This window comes from Rattus norvegicus, chromosome 2 (assembly GCF_036323735.1).
Source record: "Rattus norvegicus strain BN/NHsdMcwi chromosome 2, GRCr8, whole genome shotgun sequence".
Classification (NCBI taxonomy): Eukaryota; Metazoa; Chordata; class Mammalia; order Rodentia; family Muridae; genus Rattus; species Rattus norvegicus.
In genome coordinates this window covers 217,942,383-217,962,111 of record NC_086020.1, presented here as the reverse complement: position 1 = coordinate 217,962,111, position 19,729 = coordinate 217,942,383, and the positions used below count along the sequence as shown (strand labels likewise).

Genomic DNA, 19,729 nt, shown 5'->3' with positions numbered 1-19,729 from the left:
AAATCTTTTAGGATAGTCAGCTGCTAACTACTTTCCTTTTAGCTAATTTTTTTTTGTGAAAAGACAGCACTGTTATGTGCAGAGAGAACAAATTGCTTGCCATGATCACAGACTGCAAGATGTTTATTGAAGGAGACCAGGGCAGGACATAATGTCCTCGGCTGTGGCCGGCACCACACATAGGGTATTTGAGAAATAAAGAAGGACACACTGTCAGCAGAAATCACAAATTTATTAACTCTTAAATATATCAATTTGTCATTTACCATTACGGCAAGAATTATATACAGTGTCCCATGGTAAACTGCAGTGTTTTCAAAACAATAGAAGATGATGAAGGTGTAATTCCACTGTGCTGGAGAGAACAAATCACGATTTCCTCACATCTTAGTGCAGAAGACAAACTGGATCTATGGTAATACTTCAACACCACATGCTAAGTTAAAAGTGTAAAAAAAAAACCCATTCTACCACTATTTGTGTTTTTAAATACATGTATGCCACGCAGAGCTGCTTCACAGAAAGGTAAAAGAAATTCAAAGGGAAAAGTGAGGCCATTACGTTTTTCACAGATCTCATTGGCAGGTTAACACGGCTCAATACATGTACTGTATATATTTGTTTTAAATATATATTGTTTTAAATCATGTGCTAATTATCAGAAAAGCTTCAACCCATCTATCATACATTCACTAGCAACAATATATCTAAAGTGATTAGCAATCAACACCAAAAGGTGAAATGAGGAAAAAGAGGGGAAGGGAGTGTTTTACTTTTGCTTCCTTGCTTCTGCTTTAAAAATCAGCTTCTAAGGAGTGTGAGTGGCTAGGGTAGAAGTACGCTGATGGAGATTCCATGCACCATAAAGCAGTTCAGCGCGGAGAAACAGTCTCCCAGGGACCGAATCGACAAAGAAGAAATGGGAAACGGAAAGAAAACTGGGGCATTTCCTTTTCCTCGTTGTTTTAATCTGGACAAAAGCCTAACTCCTGGCATCAGGATGCTACTGTGACTCAAGAGAGAAGCTAGAACTGCACTAGTCACGAAGGTCAAGTTCAACCTCTAGGAGGATGGAGAACACTCTTCCTGTGGCTAGCTAGTGAAAGTGAGGCAGTAAATGCCTCCTAGTCTGGAAGGTCCAAAACAAGTGCTCTGCATGCAACCCTGGTCAGGCTCCACTTGGTCTTCAATATCTAGTTGGGGAGAACCAGGACTGTGTAAGCAGGCTCTTACTGCTGTTAGCTTAAGTCTCAACAATTCCAACACTTTCAACAGAGCAAGGATACCTATGCACAAGTGGTAACCTAAGCTGAATTCATTCCTCTCTTATTTAAGTATTTATTTAAATCTTCTAACAACTCCACAGCCCCGTGAGAGACCGGAAGTGCTAGTTTTAGCTTCTAGAAGACCTTGATTTTTATTTTAACTTCATATGCAAATGTTACTGTTTTTACACACTATCAGCTATAGAAAGGAAAACATAAAAAAGAAAGAAAGTGGGAGAGAGAAAGATAAAGAAAAGAGTGGGAAAAGAAAACAAATACAAAGGAAAGGAGCAAATAGTATATAATGAAAACAGAACACAGATTTAGGAAAGAAAAACCAAGATCAGTGCCAAGCATTCACCAGAACTGTGCCTATCTGAAAGCAATCAAACTAGAAAATGATGTGAATTTTTCCAGTATACAGAGCTCGACCCAAATCAACATGGCTTTGATGGTAGAACAGCAAACGATTCTTGCTCCTACAATCACCCAGGACTTGGCTCACATAGCCATCCATTTATCCAACACCAACACTTTCAGAGAAAAGGCATCCATTCATTTCTACCAGGAACTGAAGGCATATATATATATATATATATATATATATATATATATATATATATATATATATTTGCCTTAAAAAATGAAAAAAAAATCAACCCCAAAATCCCAATGAGAAGCCCAAATAGATTAATGGCAGCATTCTTGAAAGATTTCCTTTCCTCTTACACACTGTCATTCATTGAACAGTAATTTTATGAAGTCTTTTGAATCTTGGCATCCACAGAGAAACCTGATGGATCAGCTGAACTTGGAGTATTGCGGAGTTTTCTTGTCGGAGCTCCCTCTTTAGTTTGCCAGCAGTAACTGACGTTTGCATGGAACATCCGTCCAGTAGCTGGAGTGTAAACAATGTACAGGAAGGAATACATGGTAAGATGGCGTGTCACATGGTAAGATGACGTGTCACATATGCATTACACGTAGAACCTTCACAACTTCATGCACTCAGAAACATGCATGAAGAGGAGAGGATGTCCCAGGATCACCCCGCCAGGTGCCTTGAGGACAGAATGAAGACGTGGCACTGTTGACAATTAGCTGAAAGGGAGAACGGGAGGAAGAAATAAATTACACCATTTTTTTTAATACCAACCTTTTCTGTTACTAGGATATGGTTTCGTAAGTTAGCTGAAGTGCAGATTGGAAATACCTTGTATGAGATCTTTGCCTGTGAGCCTTCCAAGATAAATACACATATTTAACAACGACTAAACTATGGCAATCAATACTATCTATTTGTTCTAACACAGTGAAGCTGGAAAAAAAAACAAAAGAAGGGGTCGCAGGATTCAACCGCATTATTAAATCTAAATATACATTTTAAGCATTCATATTTACTAGACAGATTTAATGAGTTCATATCAATATTTGGTTGAAGCAGAATCAAAGTTCAAATTCACCCTATGGTTTTGTTCATTGTGCTTAAATTCCTTGGGAAATCAAAATCAAAAGTCAGTTCAGGAAGGAATACGGTCTCACCATCAGAGAGACGAGAATTATTCTTACGTATTTCTCTACAGCAATAGCTAAAAGCACCATTTCTCGAAATCTCTGTTCCAACTTGGTGTGGGGAAAATATAAACAGTGACACTTAGTCATGCCTGTACCCTAATTAATCCCAGCTTAAGACACAAATCTTTAGGAACCACAGTGCAGGAATGAGTTTCACTGTGGTCAACTGTCAATGATCATGAATGATCTCATTTGTGATGTCTAAAGTTAAGTTGGACTTTCTGATGTGGTCCAGCCTCTTGGGCTAGCGCCATTACACTCAGTCAGACCCACTGAGCTCACAGACATGTTAGCCCAAGCTGATGGCTAACAGAAACTGCAACTTCCCAAAGACAGGGAGACACCAAAGGATTTCCAAGCTTAATAGAAATTGCCCTGAATAATTGAGAGTTATTCTTGTTGACCAGATAGAAGTCTCTTTCTACGTGAAACTCCAGGATGCCAAAGTGATACAGTCCAGGTATTGGGAAAAAACCCACGTTCCTCTTGGTGTTTAGTAGCTCTCAAACCGTGGTGATGCTGTAAAGTGAACACTAGAATCGAGGGCTCAGGCGAAGCCACCATGGATTTCCAAAGCCCTCGCACGTGTTTCTCCGAGCAGACTGCTGAGCGAATGCCTACAGAGGGAAGAGCGCCAGCCATGCAGTTTCCAGCATTAGCCCCCATCACACAGAACCGTGGGGCGGGATGCTACTTACAAGACCCAAATGTGAATGGTTTTCAGATGTTTTGCCACAAAGAGGTGCCTCCTGAGAAGTTTTCTTTCCCATTTGGAATACAGGGTGGCCTATTAAGAGAAGCCCCATTTAAGCCACCTGGCATAAAAGGAAGTTTTCTTAAGTAGGCTTTATCCCTTAACACTTAAGAGAAATGCAGAGAAAACTAGCCCCTGGCCCAATACATCTGTACCCATCCCTCTACATTAGCTGGCCATTTGTGGTGTACCTCTTTGGGGTAAAAACCACAGAAGCACTAACAAACTATTTTTTTTCTCCACTCCTTTTGTGTCTTCCTCTTGATTACATAGCTGGTTCTTTTTTTTTTTTTTTTTTTTTTGGAATGTGTTTAACCTTTTGCTGTTGTTATTGTAACTTATTTTTGTCTGGGTTGATTCGTTTTATCTCCGTTTGAATATCCAACAGTGCTATATGGTGGCTGAAATGACAGAGAAGGATTTTGAAATTCACTGTGAATAAACTACCACCAAACTGAGAAATTGTAATGGCTTTGCTGGAGTGTGTTGAGTGGCTGTAAGAACTAGGTCCCTCGCCCAACATCTTCCAATATTAACAGGAGATCCTGGGAAGAGATGCTCAATGGACCAGACTTCAGCCAACTGTGTTACTAGCTCCTTGCTCTCAGCTCATCTCATTTTTCTGATACAAATGATTTCCCATTAGTCCCCTTTCCTGCAGTGAGTCAGCCTTCAGTGTTCTGCCTTCTTTTCTAATGTTTCTAAAGTGCCAGCTTTGTAACTCCTCAGTATTCCCTGGGATTGGACTCTCTCCCCCCTTGTTCTCTTTCCATTTCTGTTTCTCCAAATTCTATTCCTCCTGTAACATCTTGCTCAGCATTAAGTCTTTCATATAAAGTATGGATGCTTTGGTATACTGGTTGTACATTGCAACCAACTCCAAAGTTAAGAATGTTGCTTAGTTTTTCTTCCCATGGTGTTAGTGATTAATTGGTGTCTAAATCAGAATATGCATTTCCTGTGGGAGAGACCTTTTCATCTCTGTCTGCATCTAGCACAGAAGTGACACCTAGGAGATGTATTGAGAGCATCTGCTTGATTATTGCCTGGAAATAGAACATGTCATCTGAGAAAGGATATTGAGATGAGAACATGCTACCACACCCGATATTTGTTCTGTAAATGCGGCTTTCTAAATTTGCCTACCGTCAAGGGCATAATTAAAAAGGATGACAGCCTAGGAATATTTACTTGATGGGGACTGTTGGGGACCCCGAACGATGAAAGTGAATATTCTGCCACTTCCCATCACGGCGGTGCCACACTCGAGTCTCTTCTGACTGCATTGTCTTTGGCATTCCATTTCCATCCATGTACTGTGTGAGCCGAATGTATGCTATGCAGGCTGCATCATCCCCTACCAGGTGTACGTGAGGGTTCAGGATGATAGTGTGGATTGGTTTATTGATTTTGGGCAAAGCTGAAAGAGAACAATATAAGGACATAAATTAAGTTTGCACATAAAGTAAACTAACATCAAGATTAACTTCAGTTGGGGTTAATGAGGAATGGTAGTCATGCATGCCTTAACTCATTAATCTATTTGTACTAACTGAGTGCTGGGTATGCTATAAAGTATAACCAATGAAACAAATGTAGATACTCTTTATCTTCCTTGAGTTCTTTTAGAGGCAATTTGTGTTACTCTGGACTTCTGAATGATTAGGTAGAAAAGCTACAGAGAGACATCATATTTACTTCTAATGGGAAAGGGCTGGAAACAGAAGCCGTGCTATGAAGAAAGGTAGAGAAGCCCTGGCCCAGGTGCACTTCGGTCTTTGAAGGGCTCACTGGGACGCTTGGCCGATGACTTGGGCTGGTATTTCTGTAGTTAGGATGTAGAATGAGGGAAATATCCCTGTTCCCCTGCATGGATTTGTGTCTTCATTGCATCCCGTGACTCTTCAGTTTGGTCCTAATCTATGTGTGATCAGCTGGTCCAAATTCACAATCCACTGTGCGATCAGCTGGCTCTGACCAGCCAGTTATTAAAATATGTTCCTTATAGGCTCAGTCATACCCGCTCTAATAACTCGATCGAGAGGTTTACGGATTTATGACACAATTCTTATTGATAGCATTTTGTAGATTAGAGTAGGCTGAGTTACTTTAGCTGTTACCCAAACATGTGTCTTATTCACAGACAACAACTACCTAAATTACTCGAAATGTTATTTACATAAAAAGAATATCTCATTAGGGAGAGTGTACTTACAGAAAATATCAGTGCACAGTGTTTGTAATGTTTAAATGGGAATATTAATGGATTAGTAAACTATTTTACTAGAAGTAAAATGGTATTGATTGACAGATGGAGGAGAGAGTATGAGGTGCCGCCATCAAAATGCTGGAATATACAGAATATGGGCTGGAGAGATGACTCAGTGGTTAAGAGCACGGACTGTCCTCTCAGAGGTCCTAAGTTCAATTCCCAGTAACAACATGGTGGCTCACAATCCCATCTGTAATGGGATCCGACGCCCTCTTCTGGTGTGTCTGAAGAGAGTGGCAGTGTACTTGAATACATAAAATAAATAAATAACTAAATCTTAAAAAAAAGAAAATATTGAACCCAGCTTTGTTAACACAAACTTACCATTAACTATTGTTGCTTGTTTGTTTGCAAACAGTTAACACATACAAACAAACGAGAAACTCATCCACTAAAAACACATGCAAGGCAGGCTTGCTTTTAATCACTACAAGTAAACCCAATTACCCTAATTATAATTCTTCCTTAATTCAACAGGATCTCATGGCAAAAGACTAAATTCTCATCACTGCCCATGATAATATAAAGGAAAGTTTAGGCTGTAGAGAATTTCTGGTTAATGAGGATTCCTTTGGCTAGGTTTTACCTTTATCATTAATTTATTTTTCTAATATACAGAAACTGCTTTGGAAATATGCATGTTTTCTGAAAGTTATATGTTTCCTTTGAGCTACTGAAACATTAAGAAAGACCTTTGCAATCTGAGTGGGAGCCCTCGCTGGTTGCGCATCTGCCTTCCTGCCATATTTTGAAACTAGACCTTTATCAGAGCTCATCCACTGTGAATATCAAGGATGTGGTTTCTCTTCGTCCCATATCAAGAATTTTACAAATATTTCAAGTAATACATGCTCACAACATTATATAACAAATACTGTTCTTCACTGGGTCTTAATGGCTGTTTTCATATATTTTTTAAACACAATGGACTGTTAGGTCTGAAGTACATATGTCTCAGTTCCAAACCAGAACTGTTTTCCAGGTGGACATACTGTTAGTAGAATTACCCAGTGAAAGAAAGAGCCAAAGAGTCTGCAAATTGGGAGAAATTCAAGGAAAAGTTGGCAAGAAGATTGGAGTGGATACCATTTTCAAAGTAGAATCTGTGAAAGTCCATCCCTTCCACTAAGTTGCCCAATGCTTCGGGTTCAAAGGCAGTGAGGCCTGGATCACAGATTTTCCTGCAGTTAAAAAAAAAAAAACAACAACAACAAAAAAACCAAAACACATAAGGAAATGGGCTCACAGTAAAAGCACTAAGTGTACTTATTTACACTGAGTGTCTTAAAAACACCCCAAATAGGAAATTTCTACAGCAGACCTTGAAAAGGTAGGTCAAAGAGCAGAGTCCAAAAGATCATTTTGTAGAAAACTCACAGAGACACACAACTAAGTTAATTGGTTCAAGCACAATTGGCTCCTGGGTAAGATGCTGCTCTTTAACTTCCAGAGTTTATTCTTTAGTTTTCTAATTTTGGACTTATGTTTCCTATGTTTCAAATCTTCTCAAAGTTGAAGACATATTCTAACTCCTTGGAAATAAGAATTTTGGGGGGGACAATCTTGGAGAGACCCACTTTCTCCACCCTCCTCAAACACCTGTATTGTAACTGACATGAAGGATAGGAAACCTGTCTGAATTTCCCAGGGATGTCCATAGGATTACATTGAGTGTATATTTAGAACTTATTTTACATTCAAAAGAAATAGGTCATTCAAATGGACGAAATAGTTTTCTTTTTAATCCTAGAAGCAGAATTTAGCAAAGGAGTCTACAACTCTAAGCTATTCCCAAGAAACCAATTAGCTTTCTTTGGAGAGATTTACTTATTCAATAGAGAACTATTAAACATAAACTACGTAAGCAAGTAACTTTAACTCATTGATACTAAAATAGAAGCTAATGCAAAGCGCTTTAAAGGTAGGTTACAGTGGACAGGAATGATATAGGAAGGAAGGGAAGAAAATTGATGCTGGGCTTTTAAGAATGAGCAAGAGCTTTGCAGGTATATGAAAGGAGCCATGTAGGAGATGGGACGGCAAGGACCCTGGGTCTAAATCAAAGGATTTTTGGCCTATTTATTAATTTACCCCAAAGGAGAAATATAGGCAATGGACATTTCAATATAGGAGAGAACTTTATTAACTGTCCATTAGAAGAACAAGCCTAACATCCTATGGTTCTTCAAAGTGTAGCACATTAGTTCATGGAAAATGGTAAACAAGGAATGGTGTTCCATATACAGCAGGAGTTTCAGGGTAGCCTGGAAACACAGGTCCCTGCTTCAGAAAACCCAAACCAAACACAAGCAAGAAACGCAGAGACAGCAGCCTAGGAAGGAACACTTTACAGTCACAAATCAGAGCAATTATCCTTTGTGGTGATGACGGTGGTAGAGGAGAATAATGAACTTTGTCTCAGGCTGCCGGCTGGGCAGGCATTTTAAAGCAGAAGTCAAATATATAATCTCTTCCTAAGGAGTGAAGCAGGGAGAACAGTGTTCCTATGGCAACAGAAATTTATTCTGCCAGGTGCTATTATTTCTTCTATAAATGTGGTTTAGTCATCAGTTTGTGAATCCAAATTTTATGCTACCTCACATTGGCTCTGAGGTCTTATAATGTATTAGAATGAAACTTTTAACCCACCTTGCAAAGAGACAATATTTTGGAAACTATTCTCATTTTCTTTCATCTGTCTGTCTGTCTGTCTGTCTGTCTGTCTGTCTGTCTCTGTCTATCTATCTATGATCATCTATCTTCTATCTGTCATCTATATCTTTTGTCTACCTACCTATCATCTCTAGCTATCATTTATCTACCCATATATCTATCATCCATTCGCTGCACAGGATTTATGTTGGTAAAGAGTGACAGTATACTGGACATATTGGTTGGGGGGTGGTGCTATGAGCAAAGCTGACAGAGCCTCATCAACACATTCTTCAACTTAAAAAGCTTTAGAGTGGAAGTAATATTGCATCATCCCTGGGTCTGGAAGTAAATTCTCAGCCAAATGACAGACCTCTCTAGGCAGAGGTCAGGTGATGCTCTCTGAAGACATTGAGTCATTTAAATATTCCACTTGAAACTGTGTGAGAGCAGGAAATACCTCTCCTCTCCTGGCTACAATTACAATCTGTCCGTGAAAGAAAAACAAAACACAACTTTTCTCTTCCACTAGAGACAGCTATCACCAAAGGGGCTTTTTAAGAGTTCTTTTACTCTTTAGAGACCCACAGAGGTCTAACAGGGCTATAATGGGCCAACAAATAAAAAGAACAATCCCTATGGCACAGACTTATTACCAGCCACAGTGTAAGAGAGCTGGGGAGCTGCCTATGACCATGGGGCTCCCAATGCCAACGGTCACTGTCTCTGTTATCAAGTATACTTTATTAGGGGACAGTGAAGAGCTGATGTCCACATGTGTTCTGGTGCACGTGTGGTTGTATGTACACACACTTAATCAACTTAGTCCCCATATTTAATGACTCTCTTCTCCAGTTTACATTGCCCATTATTGTGTGTTTGGGTAGTGAACCTCCCTCTATTAGTAATTTTGCCACATTTTTAAGGGGGAAAGATGGATTTGAGTGCTTGGTTTTGAAGGGTTTCAGTTTATCACAGGCTTTGCTTATGCACAACAAGGGACAAGGCTATACTCTCTTCATTTTACTTGCGATTTTTTTTCTGCTAATAGTAAGTTCATATCCTTTGTTCATTTTCTGTCTTTCTACTCTTACCCACTCAGCATAAAAAATAACTATGGACAACATTTTGCAAACACTTTTTAAAGTCGATTGATTCTCTGTTTTGTTTTGGGCTTTCAAAATTAGTGGTATAAACCAATGTATACCAATTTTATCAGCCAGGAAATTAATTTATCTCTTATTTATGATCATTTTTCCTGCTTTTAAACTTAGAAACATTTTTCTAACTCAGGATTAGAATCAATTCCTTTTTCTTTTCTTCTTTTCTCTTTCTTTTTCTCCCATATTTAACACTTTCACATGGTAGAATTATGTAGTAAAGAAAACAAAATAAAACAAACAAAAAAACCAAACAACACCACCAAAAACCCCACAAGGATTTAGATCCCTAAATAGCTTTGCAATGACCCTTCATATCTTATTTAAATGTTTTATTTTTCTCAAGCAAAGTGAATTCTTTACACAAAATGTAATTTAGAAATTTATAAATATTTAAATTAAGCATAAAATCCTATATTCCAGTCAAAACTTCTCTTAATATAACACCACACTCAAAATCTCAGGGGCAGAAGATACCACAGAAAACATTGACATAACCATCAAAGAAAATGTAAAATGCAAAAAGCTCCTAGCCCAAAACATCCAGGAAATCCAGGACACAATGCAAAGATCAAATCTAAGGATAATAGGTATAGAAGAGAGTGAAGACTCCCAACTTAAAGAGCCAGTAAATATTTTCAACAAAATTATAAAAGAAAACTTCCTTAACCTAAAGAAAGAGATGCCCATAAACATACAAGAAGCACACAGAACTCCAAATAGATTGGACCAGAAAAGAAATTCCTCTCATCACATAATAGTCAAAACACCAAATACATAAAACAAAGAAAGAATATTAAAAGCAGTTAGGGAAAAAGATCAAGTAACATAAAGGCAGACTTATCAGAATTACACCAGACTTCTCATCAGACTATGAAAGCCAGAAGATCCTGGGCAAATGCATACAGACTCTAAGAGAACACAAATGCCAGTCCAGGCTACTATATTCAGCAAAACTCTCAATTAACATAGATGGAGAAACCAAGATATTCCATGACAAAACCAAATTTACCAAATATCTTTCCACAATGCAGTCCTATAAAGGATAATAGATAGAAAACTCCAACACAAGGAAGGAAACTACACCCTAGAAAAAGCAAGAAATTAATTTTCTTTCAATAAACCCAAAAGAACAGAGACACACAAACATGTTAGACATGCCTCTAACAACAAAAATGACAGGAAACAGCAGTCACTATTTGTAATCTCTCTTAACATCTATGGACTCAAGTCCCCAATAAAAAGACATAGACTAGCAGACTGGATACGTAAAGAGGACCCAGCATTTTGCAGCCTACAGGAAACACATCTCAGTGACACAGACAGACACTACCTCAGAGTAAAATGCTAGAAAACAATTTTCCAAGCAAATGGTCCCAAGAAATAAGCTGGACTAGCCATTCTAATATCAAATAAAATAGAATTTTAAGCAAAAGTTATCAAAAAATATAAGGAAGGACACTTCATATTCACCACAGGAAAAATCCACCTAGATGAACTCTCAATCCTGAATATCGATGCTCCAAATGCAAGGGCCCCTACATTCATAAAAGAAACCTTATTAAAGCTCAAAGCATACATTATACCTCACACAATAATAGTAGGAGACTTTAACACCTCACTCTCATCAACTGGCAGATCTTGGAAACAGAAACTAAATAGAGACATAGAGAAAATGAACAGAAGTTATGAACCAAATGGATTTAACCGGTATTTATACAACATTTCATCTTAAAACAAAAGAATATACCTTCTTCTCAGCACCTCATGGCCTCTTCTACAAAACCATATAGTCGGTCACAAAACAAGCCTCAACAGATACAAGAAGATAAAAATAATCCCATGCATACTATCAGATCACCATGGACTAACTCTGGTCTTCAATAACAACAAAAACAATGGAAGTCGAAGAACACTCTATTCAATGATAACTTGGTCAAGGAAGAGATGAAAAAGGAAATTAAAGCCTTTTTAGAATTTCATGAAAATGAAGGCACAACATACCCAAACTTATGAGACACAAGGAAAGCAGTGCTAAGAGGAAAACTCATAGCTCTGAGTGCCTCCAAAAAGAAACAAGAGAGAGTGTATACTAGCAGCTTGAGAGCACACCTGAAAGCTCTAGAACAAAAAGAAGCAAATACACCCAAGAGGAGAAGATCAAATGCAGGGCTGAAATCAACCAAGTAGAAACAAAAGAACTGTAAAAAGAACCAACAAAACCAGGAGTTGGTTGGTTGAGAAAATCAAAAAGATAAATAAACCCTTAATCAGAATAACCAGAGGGCACAGAAACAGTATCCAAATTAACAAAATAAGAAATGGAAAGGGAGACGTAAAACAGAATCCGAGGAAATAAAAAAAAAATTGATCCTATTACAAAAGTCTATATTCAACAAAGCTGGAAAATCTGGATGAAATAGACAATTTTCTAGATAGATACCAGGTACCAAAGTTAAATCAGGACCAGATAAATCATCTAAACAGTCCCATAACTCCTAAAGAAATAGAAGCAGTTATTAAAATTCTCCCGACCAAAAAAAAAAAAAAAAAAAAAAAAAAAAAGCCCAGGATTGGATGGGTTTAGTGGAGAATTCTATCAGACCTTCATCAAAGACCTAATACCAATACTGTCCAAACTATTCCACAAAATTGAAACAGAAGGAAGACTACCCAATTCCTTCGATCAAGCTACAATTACTCTTATACCTAAACCACACAAAGATCCAACAAAGGAAGAGGACTTCAGACCAATTTCCCCTATTAATATTAATGCAAAAATACTCAATAAAATTCTTGCAAACTGAACCCAAGAACACATCAAAATGGTCATCCATCATGATCAAGTAGGCTTCATCACAGGGATGCAGTAATGATTCAATATAAGTCCATCAACGTAATCCACTATATAAACAAACTCAAAGGGGAAAAAAAAACACATGATCATCTCATTAGATGCTGAGAAAGCATTTGACAAAATTCAACACCCCTTCATCTTAAGAGTCTTGGAAAGATCAGGAGTTCAAGGCCCATATATAGTAAAACATAGTAAAAGCAATATACAGCAAACCAGTAGCCAACATCAAACTAAATGAAGAGAAATCCCACTAAAATCAGGGACTAGACAAGGCTGCCCACTCTCTCCCTACTTAATCAATATAGTGCTCAAAGTCCTAGCTAGAGCAATCAGACACCAAAAGGAGGACAAAGGGATACAGACTGGAAAGGAAGAAGTCAAAATATCACTATTTGCAGATGATATGATAGTTTACTTAAGTGACCCCAAAAGTTCCACCAGAGAACTACTTAACCTGATAAACAACTTCAGCAAAGTGTCGGGTATAAAATTAACTCAAACAAATCAGTAGCCTTCCTCTACTGAAAGGATAAACAGGCTGAGAAAGAAATTAGGGAAATGTCACCCTTCACAATAGTAACAAATAATATAAAATACCTTGGTGTGACTCTAACTAAGCAAATGAAAGATGTATATGACAAGAACTTCAAGTCTCTGAAGAAAGAAATTGAAGAAGACCTCAGAAGATGGAAAGATCTCCCATGCTCATGGATTGGCAGGATTAATATAGCAAAAGTGGCCATTTTGCCAAAAGCAATGTACAGATTCAATGCAATCCCTATCAAAATTCCAACTCAATTCTTCATAGAGTTAGAAATAGATGAATGGGACCTCATAAAAGTACAAAACTTCTGTAAGGCAAAGGACACTATTATTAGGAGTAAACGGCAACCAAAAGATTGGGAAAAGATCTTTACCAATCCAACATACAATAGAGGGTTAATATCCAATATATACAAAGAATTCATGAAGGTATACTCCAGAGAGTCAAGTAACCCTACTAAAAACTGGGGTACAGAGCTAAACAAAGAATTCTCAGCTGAGGAATATTGAATAGCCAGGAAGTACCTAAAGAAATGTTCAACATCCTTAGTCATCAGGGAAATGCAAATCCAAACAATCTTGAGATTCAACTTATTAATCAGAATGGCTAAGATCAAAAACTCAGGTGACAACAGATGCTGGCGAGGATGTGGAGAAAGAGGAACACTCCTCCATTATTGGTGGGACTGCAAGCTGGTACAACCACTCTGGAAATCAGTCTGGAGGTTCCTCAGAAAATCCGACATAGTACTACCTGAGGACCCAGCTATACCACTCCTGGGCATATGCCCAAAAGATGCTCCAACATATAACAAGGACACATGTTTCATGTTCACAGCAGCCTTGTTTATAATAGCTAGAAGTTGGAAAGAACCCAGATGTACTTCAACAGAGAAAATGTGGTATATCTACACAGTGGAGTACTACTCAGCTATCAAAAACAATGAGTTCATGAAATTTATAGGCAAATGAATGGAACTAGAAAATATCCTGAGTGAGATAACCCAATTACAAAAGAACACACATGATATGCACTCACTGATAAGTGGATATTAGTCTAAAAGCTTGAATTACCAAGATACAATCCACAGACCACATGAAGCTCAAGAAGGAGAACCAAAGTGAGGATGTGTCAGTCCTTCTTAAGAGGGGGAACAAAAATTTTCATAGGAGGAGATGTGCAGACAAAGTTTGGAGTAGAGACTGAAGGTATGTCCATTCAGAGCCTGCCCCTCATTGAGACCCAGCCCAAATACATACAGCCACCAAACCCAGACAATATTTCTAAAGCCAAGAAGTGCATGCTGACAGGAGACTGATATAGTTGTCTCCTGAGAGACTCTGCCAGAGCATTACAAATACAGAGGCGAATGCTAGCAGCCAACCATTGAACTGAGAACGGGGTCCCCATTGGAGGAATTAGAGAACGGATTGATGGAGCTGAAGGGGCTTGCATCCTCATAAAAATAACAATGCCAACCAACCAGAGTCCCAGGGACTAAACCACTACCCAAAGAGTACATGGACAGAACCATGGCTCCAGCAGCATATGTAACAGAGGATGGCCTTGTTGGGCACCAATGGGAGGAGAAGCCCTTGGTCCTGCCCAGGCTGGACCCACCAGTATAGGGGAAATGTCAGGGCAGGGAGGTGGGAAGGGGTGGGTAGTTGGGCAGGGGGAAGACCCTTACAGAGAAAGGGGGAGGGGGATGGGATAGGAAGATTATGGACAGGAATCTGGGGAATGGAATAACATTTGAAATGTAAATAAAAAATATCCAATACAAAAAACTGTCAATAAGTAAGTGGAAGCAGAGAGCTGTGTTCTCAATATGGGGAACACCTGGAGGTCTATTTTTCCAGCAATAATCACAACAGGAATTAATAAGAAGCTCACATATAACCTGCTTTTAGATCTCATATCTACCTAAAATTGTGTCTTTTCCATTGAAATAAAAGAAGTAAAACTATGATTATTTAAAAAGTAAAACCACACTCGACAGATGCAGGTGAGGTTGAGCGCCGCTGGTTGATGGGGAGCAATTCTTGGCATTACCATCTCTCATCTTTCTCTGTTCCAACTCCACTTCTCTGCTTTCTTTCCTTTTAACCTTTGCCTATATGAATTTCTCTGACACCTTACTTTTGCTCAGAAATATCATTCATAAAAGCCATTCCCAGTCCTTAGAAGCTGTCATCTCTCTGAAATCATAAACAAGTTGCTTCTCCTGAGAGCCCCTTGTCATTTAGGACACATCAGTATTGTCAACATGGTAAAGGAAGGGTTTAATATGCAGGACTTCAATCACACTGAGAAATACAATGGCATTGGAAATACAGTTGCCCAGTTTGTGGAAGTGATCCAAGCCTGTCTGTCACTACTCCCATGTAAGTCTGTCACTACTCACGTGTAAGCCTCGAAGTCCCCATTGTTGATAGCTTCAATCAGCTGCTCAGTGACTTTGATGATCTCTTGCTTTCGTGCTAAAAGCAAAGATAGAGTCAGGTGAGAACAAAGGCGAAAGGCCACATAGGACACTAGTCAACAATACAGCTGCTTTGTCTAAGGAGCCATTTCTCCTGGACAAAGTGGTTATTCCTTTTTGCCTAGTCTTATTGCTCAATATGGGAGACCAACAACACCTACGACTCCTAGGACCACTTAGAAGCACAGATATCCAGGTCCCATCCTGGACCAGGAGATTCAGAATTTGAATTTCAACAGAGCCCTCAGGTTCCTGCAGGAGGCACCCCTCCATCTTCTTTTGCTCACACACAGCAGGCCCCTGGAAGTTTGAATTCACCCTGGCTACCCTCATCACCCTGGCTTTGTGAACACTTTTCTGTTCTCTATTAGCAAATGTGTTACTTAGGTTTTAGAAAGTACCAGAGAACAAACACCTAGCTTTAGAGTAACGATATTCAACACCAGGTGATTACTGTCTTCTTATGTTTTGAGTCAACTTGCCTGGCCCTGCCACTAGAGGACATCCACACGATGTTAGGTCATTTTGCTTTATATGATCAGCCTTTAGTTAAACTCCTTAAATTGAGGCAGAAACATATGAGTTGGTGCTACAAAGGTGGGCAACAAGCAGATGGCACCCCCTGCAAAACTATCAAACCCAGCGAACATCAAACATAATTAGTCTTTTCCTATCTAACCATTGGTAAAATTATTAATAGCTGGTCTGGTCCAAATATAACCCCTTCATCAAATTTCTTTCCAGTTGCAACTGTTTCCAGTGTCTTTCCCTCTTCTTAAATACCTGCAGTCCCTGCGCTGCACCTTAGAATACAGCACATGGCTTGTTTGACTTTGTAGACTGTGTCAACCACGCTCTCCTATTTAAACAGAAAGGTCTTTGCTGTTCCCTGGTGTTGCCTAAGACACCTTTGTTCGATAAAATAGATGTTAAATACAATTCTGAGTTTGACCAGTTTAGACTACAGATAATTTCAGAATGTCGATTGTTTCAGTCATGAAATTATGTCTAAATATTAATATTTATTATATTTAAATACAAATTATGTTTAAATATTATGTTGACTAGGCTTTCAGACTGGGGGTCACAACATTATTTGCAATTATTCTGTGCAAGGCGTTCTGACATGTTGCTCATCATGAAGATGCTAACTTTTGCTTTTAATTCTTTATTGATTGGAGGAGCCACTTTGCATTATTCAAGACTTATCTGATCTTCAGGTTTTAACAGAAACTTAAAGTTTGCATTTACTTTCAAGATCCCATTTATCTAAATGAAGTTATTTCTTATTAAAAAATAAATCTGTAAAACTAATTTGACTCCATTAAGACTGCATGACACTATCTAATAACAAATATAATAGTCAGGGACCTCATAAAATGATTATAAGATTTGTCTATATAATGGCTTCTAACTATGTAAATGTTTATAATGTAAAAGCACTCCAGTAACAGTTCACAGTAGTTGTATAAGTTCTCACTTGTATGAAAGTGTAGAACATGGGCTTCCCTAGCTCATCTACACACATATAATATCTGGCTTTTCTTTTCACTTGATTGACCCCTATGAATAATATAGCCATCCTCAGGACATACTAATGGAGTGGTAGCAGCTGATAATTCTGTGGCAGGGATGCTGCCAACCACACATTCAATTTATTTAGGCAACAGGTGATTCATCCGTCTGTCCTTGGCAGTGTGAAGCTTTGGCACAGGCCCAGTAGAGCTAACCTGATTCTGGAAATTATGAAGGACAACTGTAAGAAGCTGTTCAGAAGCGAGAGTGTAAGGGGTGTGATTTCCAAGGCTCCCTCTTCACATGAGACCCTCATTTAGAACTAGCAATGCTTTCTGTGAGCGATAGGCTGACAACTATAACTTGAAAACAACACCAATCTTTAAAAACTAATGAAGAAGGAGAATGAGGAAAAGGAGGAGGAGGAGGAGGAGGGAGAGGAGGAAGAAGAGGAGGAAGAGGAGGAGGGGGAGGACATGGAGGAGAAGGAGGGGAGGAGGGGAGGAGGAGGAGGAGATAAAGATGACTGCCATGTGTTGGTTATGTGACTTCAGTAGACAGTTCACAAAGGGTAGAAATTTTTTGCAACAGTTCCCGAGGTCCAGAGAATCCACATTGTGTCCCAAGTACACTATGGAGTCAGGAGCAGCAGTAGAGACCAGATGTCTTTCACTCAATACCACGATTGCCCAAACACCCCGCTTTCTGATGTTTGGCTCCAGTGGCTTTTTAGTTTGCTGACACATGCTCGGAGCCACACAGACCACCTTCTATTTTAGTTCTCCTGCTGTTTGAGCTGACCTAGCTGAGCAGCACACGGAGAAGGCTCAAGCAGGATGCTTCTGTGCTGTATCACCCTGGAGGCAGTGTGAGCCTTGGCTTAGGAGGGGCTTGGAACTCAGGAATTTCTGGAGTGTTCATTTCCCCCAGGCAAAGGCGTGTGAGTGACTCACAGTTGGTCTTGGCGCTTGACAGCTGACTCTTGGAAGGAAAGGAGAGGCTGCAAATGAATCACTTGTGTACAGTGCTCTGAGGTAAGAAGTTGGAGCTGCTGCCACAAGCTCAACCTCTGATCAACCTAGAGTGTGAGGGTGGGGTGAGTCCCGTCTAGCTCTCCCTCAGCAGCAGTCACAGTCCTGGCTACTTGTTCTCTATGAAGGTGGGTCTGCTCTTTTTCTCCCTCTGTCCTTAAGACTGTGATGGTACCAAGAAGGAGGGAGAGTGCATTATGGCATTCCCTCCTTGTAAAATGCCCCCAAATCAATCTCAGGAAGAAGACTGTCAGCAGGACCCAAAGTAGTTTTTGGGGATTTCCAGCTTGGGAAAAGAGGAGGAGGCAGGTACATGGAAATGACGGTCCACATCCACAGTGGACTTCCCATGCAGGCATGCAAACATGTTTGTTGTGTTTCCCTAGCCCAATTCAGTTATTTTGACACTTTTTTATCGATCGAAAGATCAAAAAATCTTTGGCCCCTAGGCCAAAGAAAGTTGATACAAGGAGTAGACTGGCCATTTCAAAGTTGCTTTCTTTTCTGCTGAGGACAAAGTAAATACTGGGAAAAAAATGACTGGAAAGCATCAGGTTACTTCTGGGTACCCTCTTCTGTGCAAGAATTACAGCAGAGCAAATTTCATTATTGTCTGATAAAGAACCAACAGCCTGAAGATACCCTAAGACACCAGATGTAGAGGTCTGTGAGAAATCAGGCCAGGCCCCTAGTCTGGCTCCTAAAAAAGCAAACAAAAACACAAACAGCCCTGACTGTGAGGGTCAGAGCACACAGATGCAGGGCGGCTTAAAAGCCAGCTCCCCTTCCCCATTGTAACTACAGGGTAAGTCTATGGTCCTTCTAGCACCCACCTTCTCTGTGCCACTTAGCACCCAGAGCAGGCTAGAATAAATTAGGTGGGGTGGAATTACCTTCCATCTGACCCCAGGAAAGCTCACAGGAGTAAAAGCTCTCGTTTCCCCAGTTTTCTTAGGGTAGCTGACATATCTGCACCTTGTTTTAGATGCTGAGTTGTACAGTACCTGGAGGCCGTCTCTCCCACTCCTCCACTTTAAGCTATAACCAGGGTTTTGAAAGGAAAGTCTTTTCTTCTCTAACGCTGCTGCTCTGGTATGATGGCGCCATGTGTCTCTGAATGCTCCCCTAAGGATCCTGTACCCACTCCCAGTGGCTGAAAGGCTTGTCCTGTGTGAAAGGCTCCATTCTGCTTTTCAACCCTGTCCGTTAGGGTCTAGTGTAGTCATCATCACAGGTACTCAGCTATCTGAAGCTCTTTCCTTTAGATCTCCACCTTAAAGCCTATTTTAAAATCTCCACTTGAATATTCCATTCACTTCAAATCCAACCACCTGAGGTTAAGCTTGTCAAGATCTATGACCGCCAATGAGAAGAGACAGGTGGGATGGATAGAGGCTAGAGTGTTTTTTTTTTTAATTGGATTTTTTTTAAATTCACATTTCAAATGTTATCTCTTTTCCCTGTTTCCCCCCCAGAAACCCACTATCTCCCCTGCTTCTGTGAGGGAGCTCCCCTACCCATCCACCTACTCCCTCCCTCCTCCCCGCCCTGACATTCCCCTACACTCGGATATCGAGCCTCGACAGGACCAAGAGCTTCTCCTGTCACTGATGCCTCAC

The 19,729-nt window shown here is 39.7% G+C and overlaps 1 protein-coding gene across 28 annotated transcripts in view; it reads right to left on the bottom strand.

Moving 5' to 3' along the window:
- Positions 1-213: 213 nt before the first annotated feature.
- The window catches only part of Camk2d (calcium/calmodulin-dependent protein kinase II delta), a 263,575-nt gene continuing 244,059 nt past the window's right edge, over positions 214-19,729 (bottom strand). For 16 of the 28 annotated variants that reach the window (XM_006233285.5, XM_017590610.3, XM_017590612.3 and 13 more), the window contains 5 exons: positions 15,487-15,562; positions 6,953-7,047; positions 4,786-5,014; positions 3,539-3,627; positions 214-2,366 (listed from right to left, as the gene is read on the bottom strand). In XM_006233285.5, coding sequence (XP_006233347.2) covers positions 3,561-3,627; positions 4,786-5,014; positions 6,953-7,047; positions 15,487-15,562 — 467 coding nt within the window. In that variant the 3' untranslated portion in view covers positions 214-2,366; positions 3,539-3,560. 28 annotated transcript variants of the gene reach the window in all.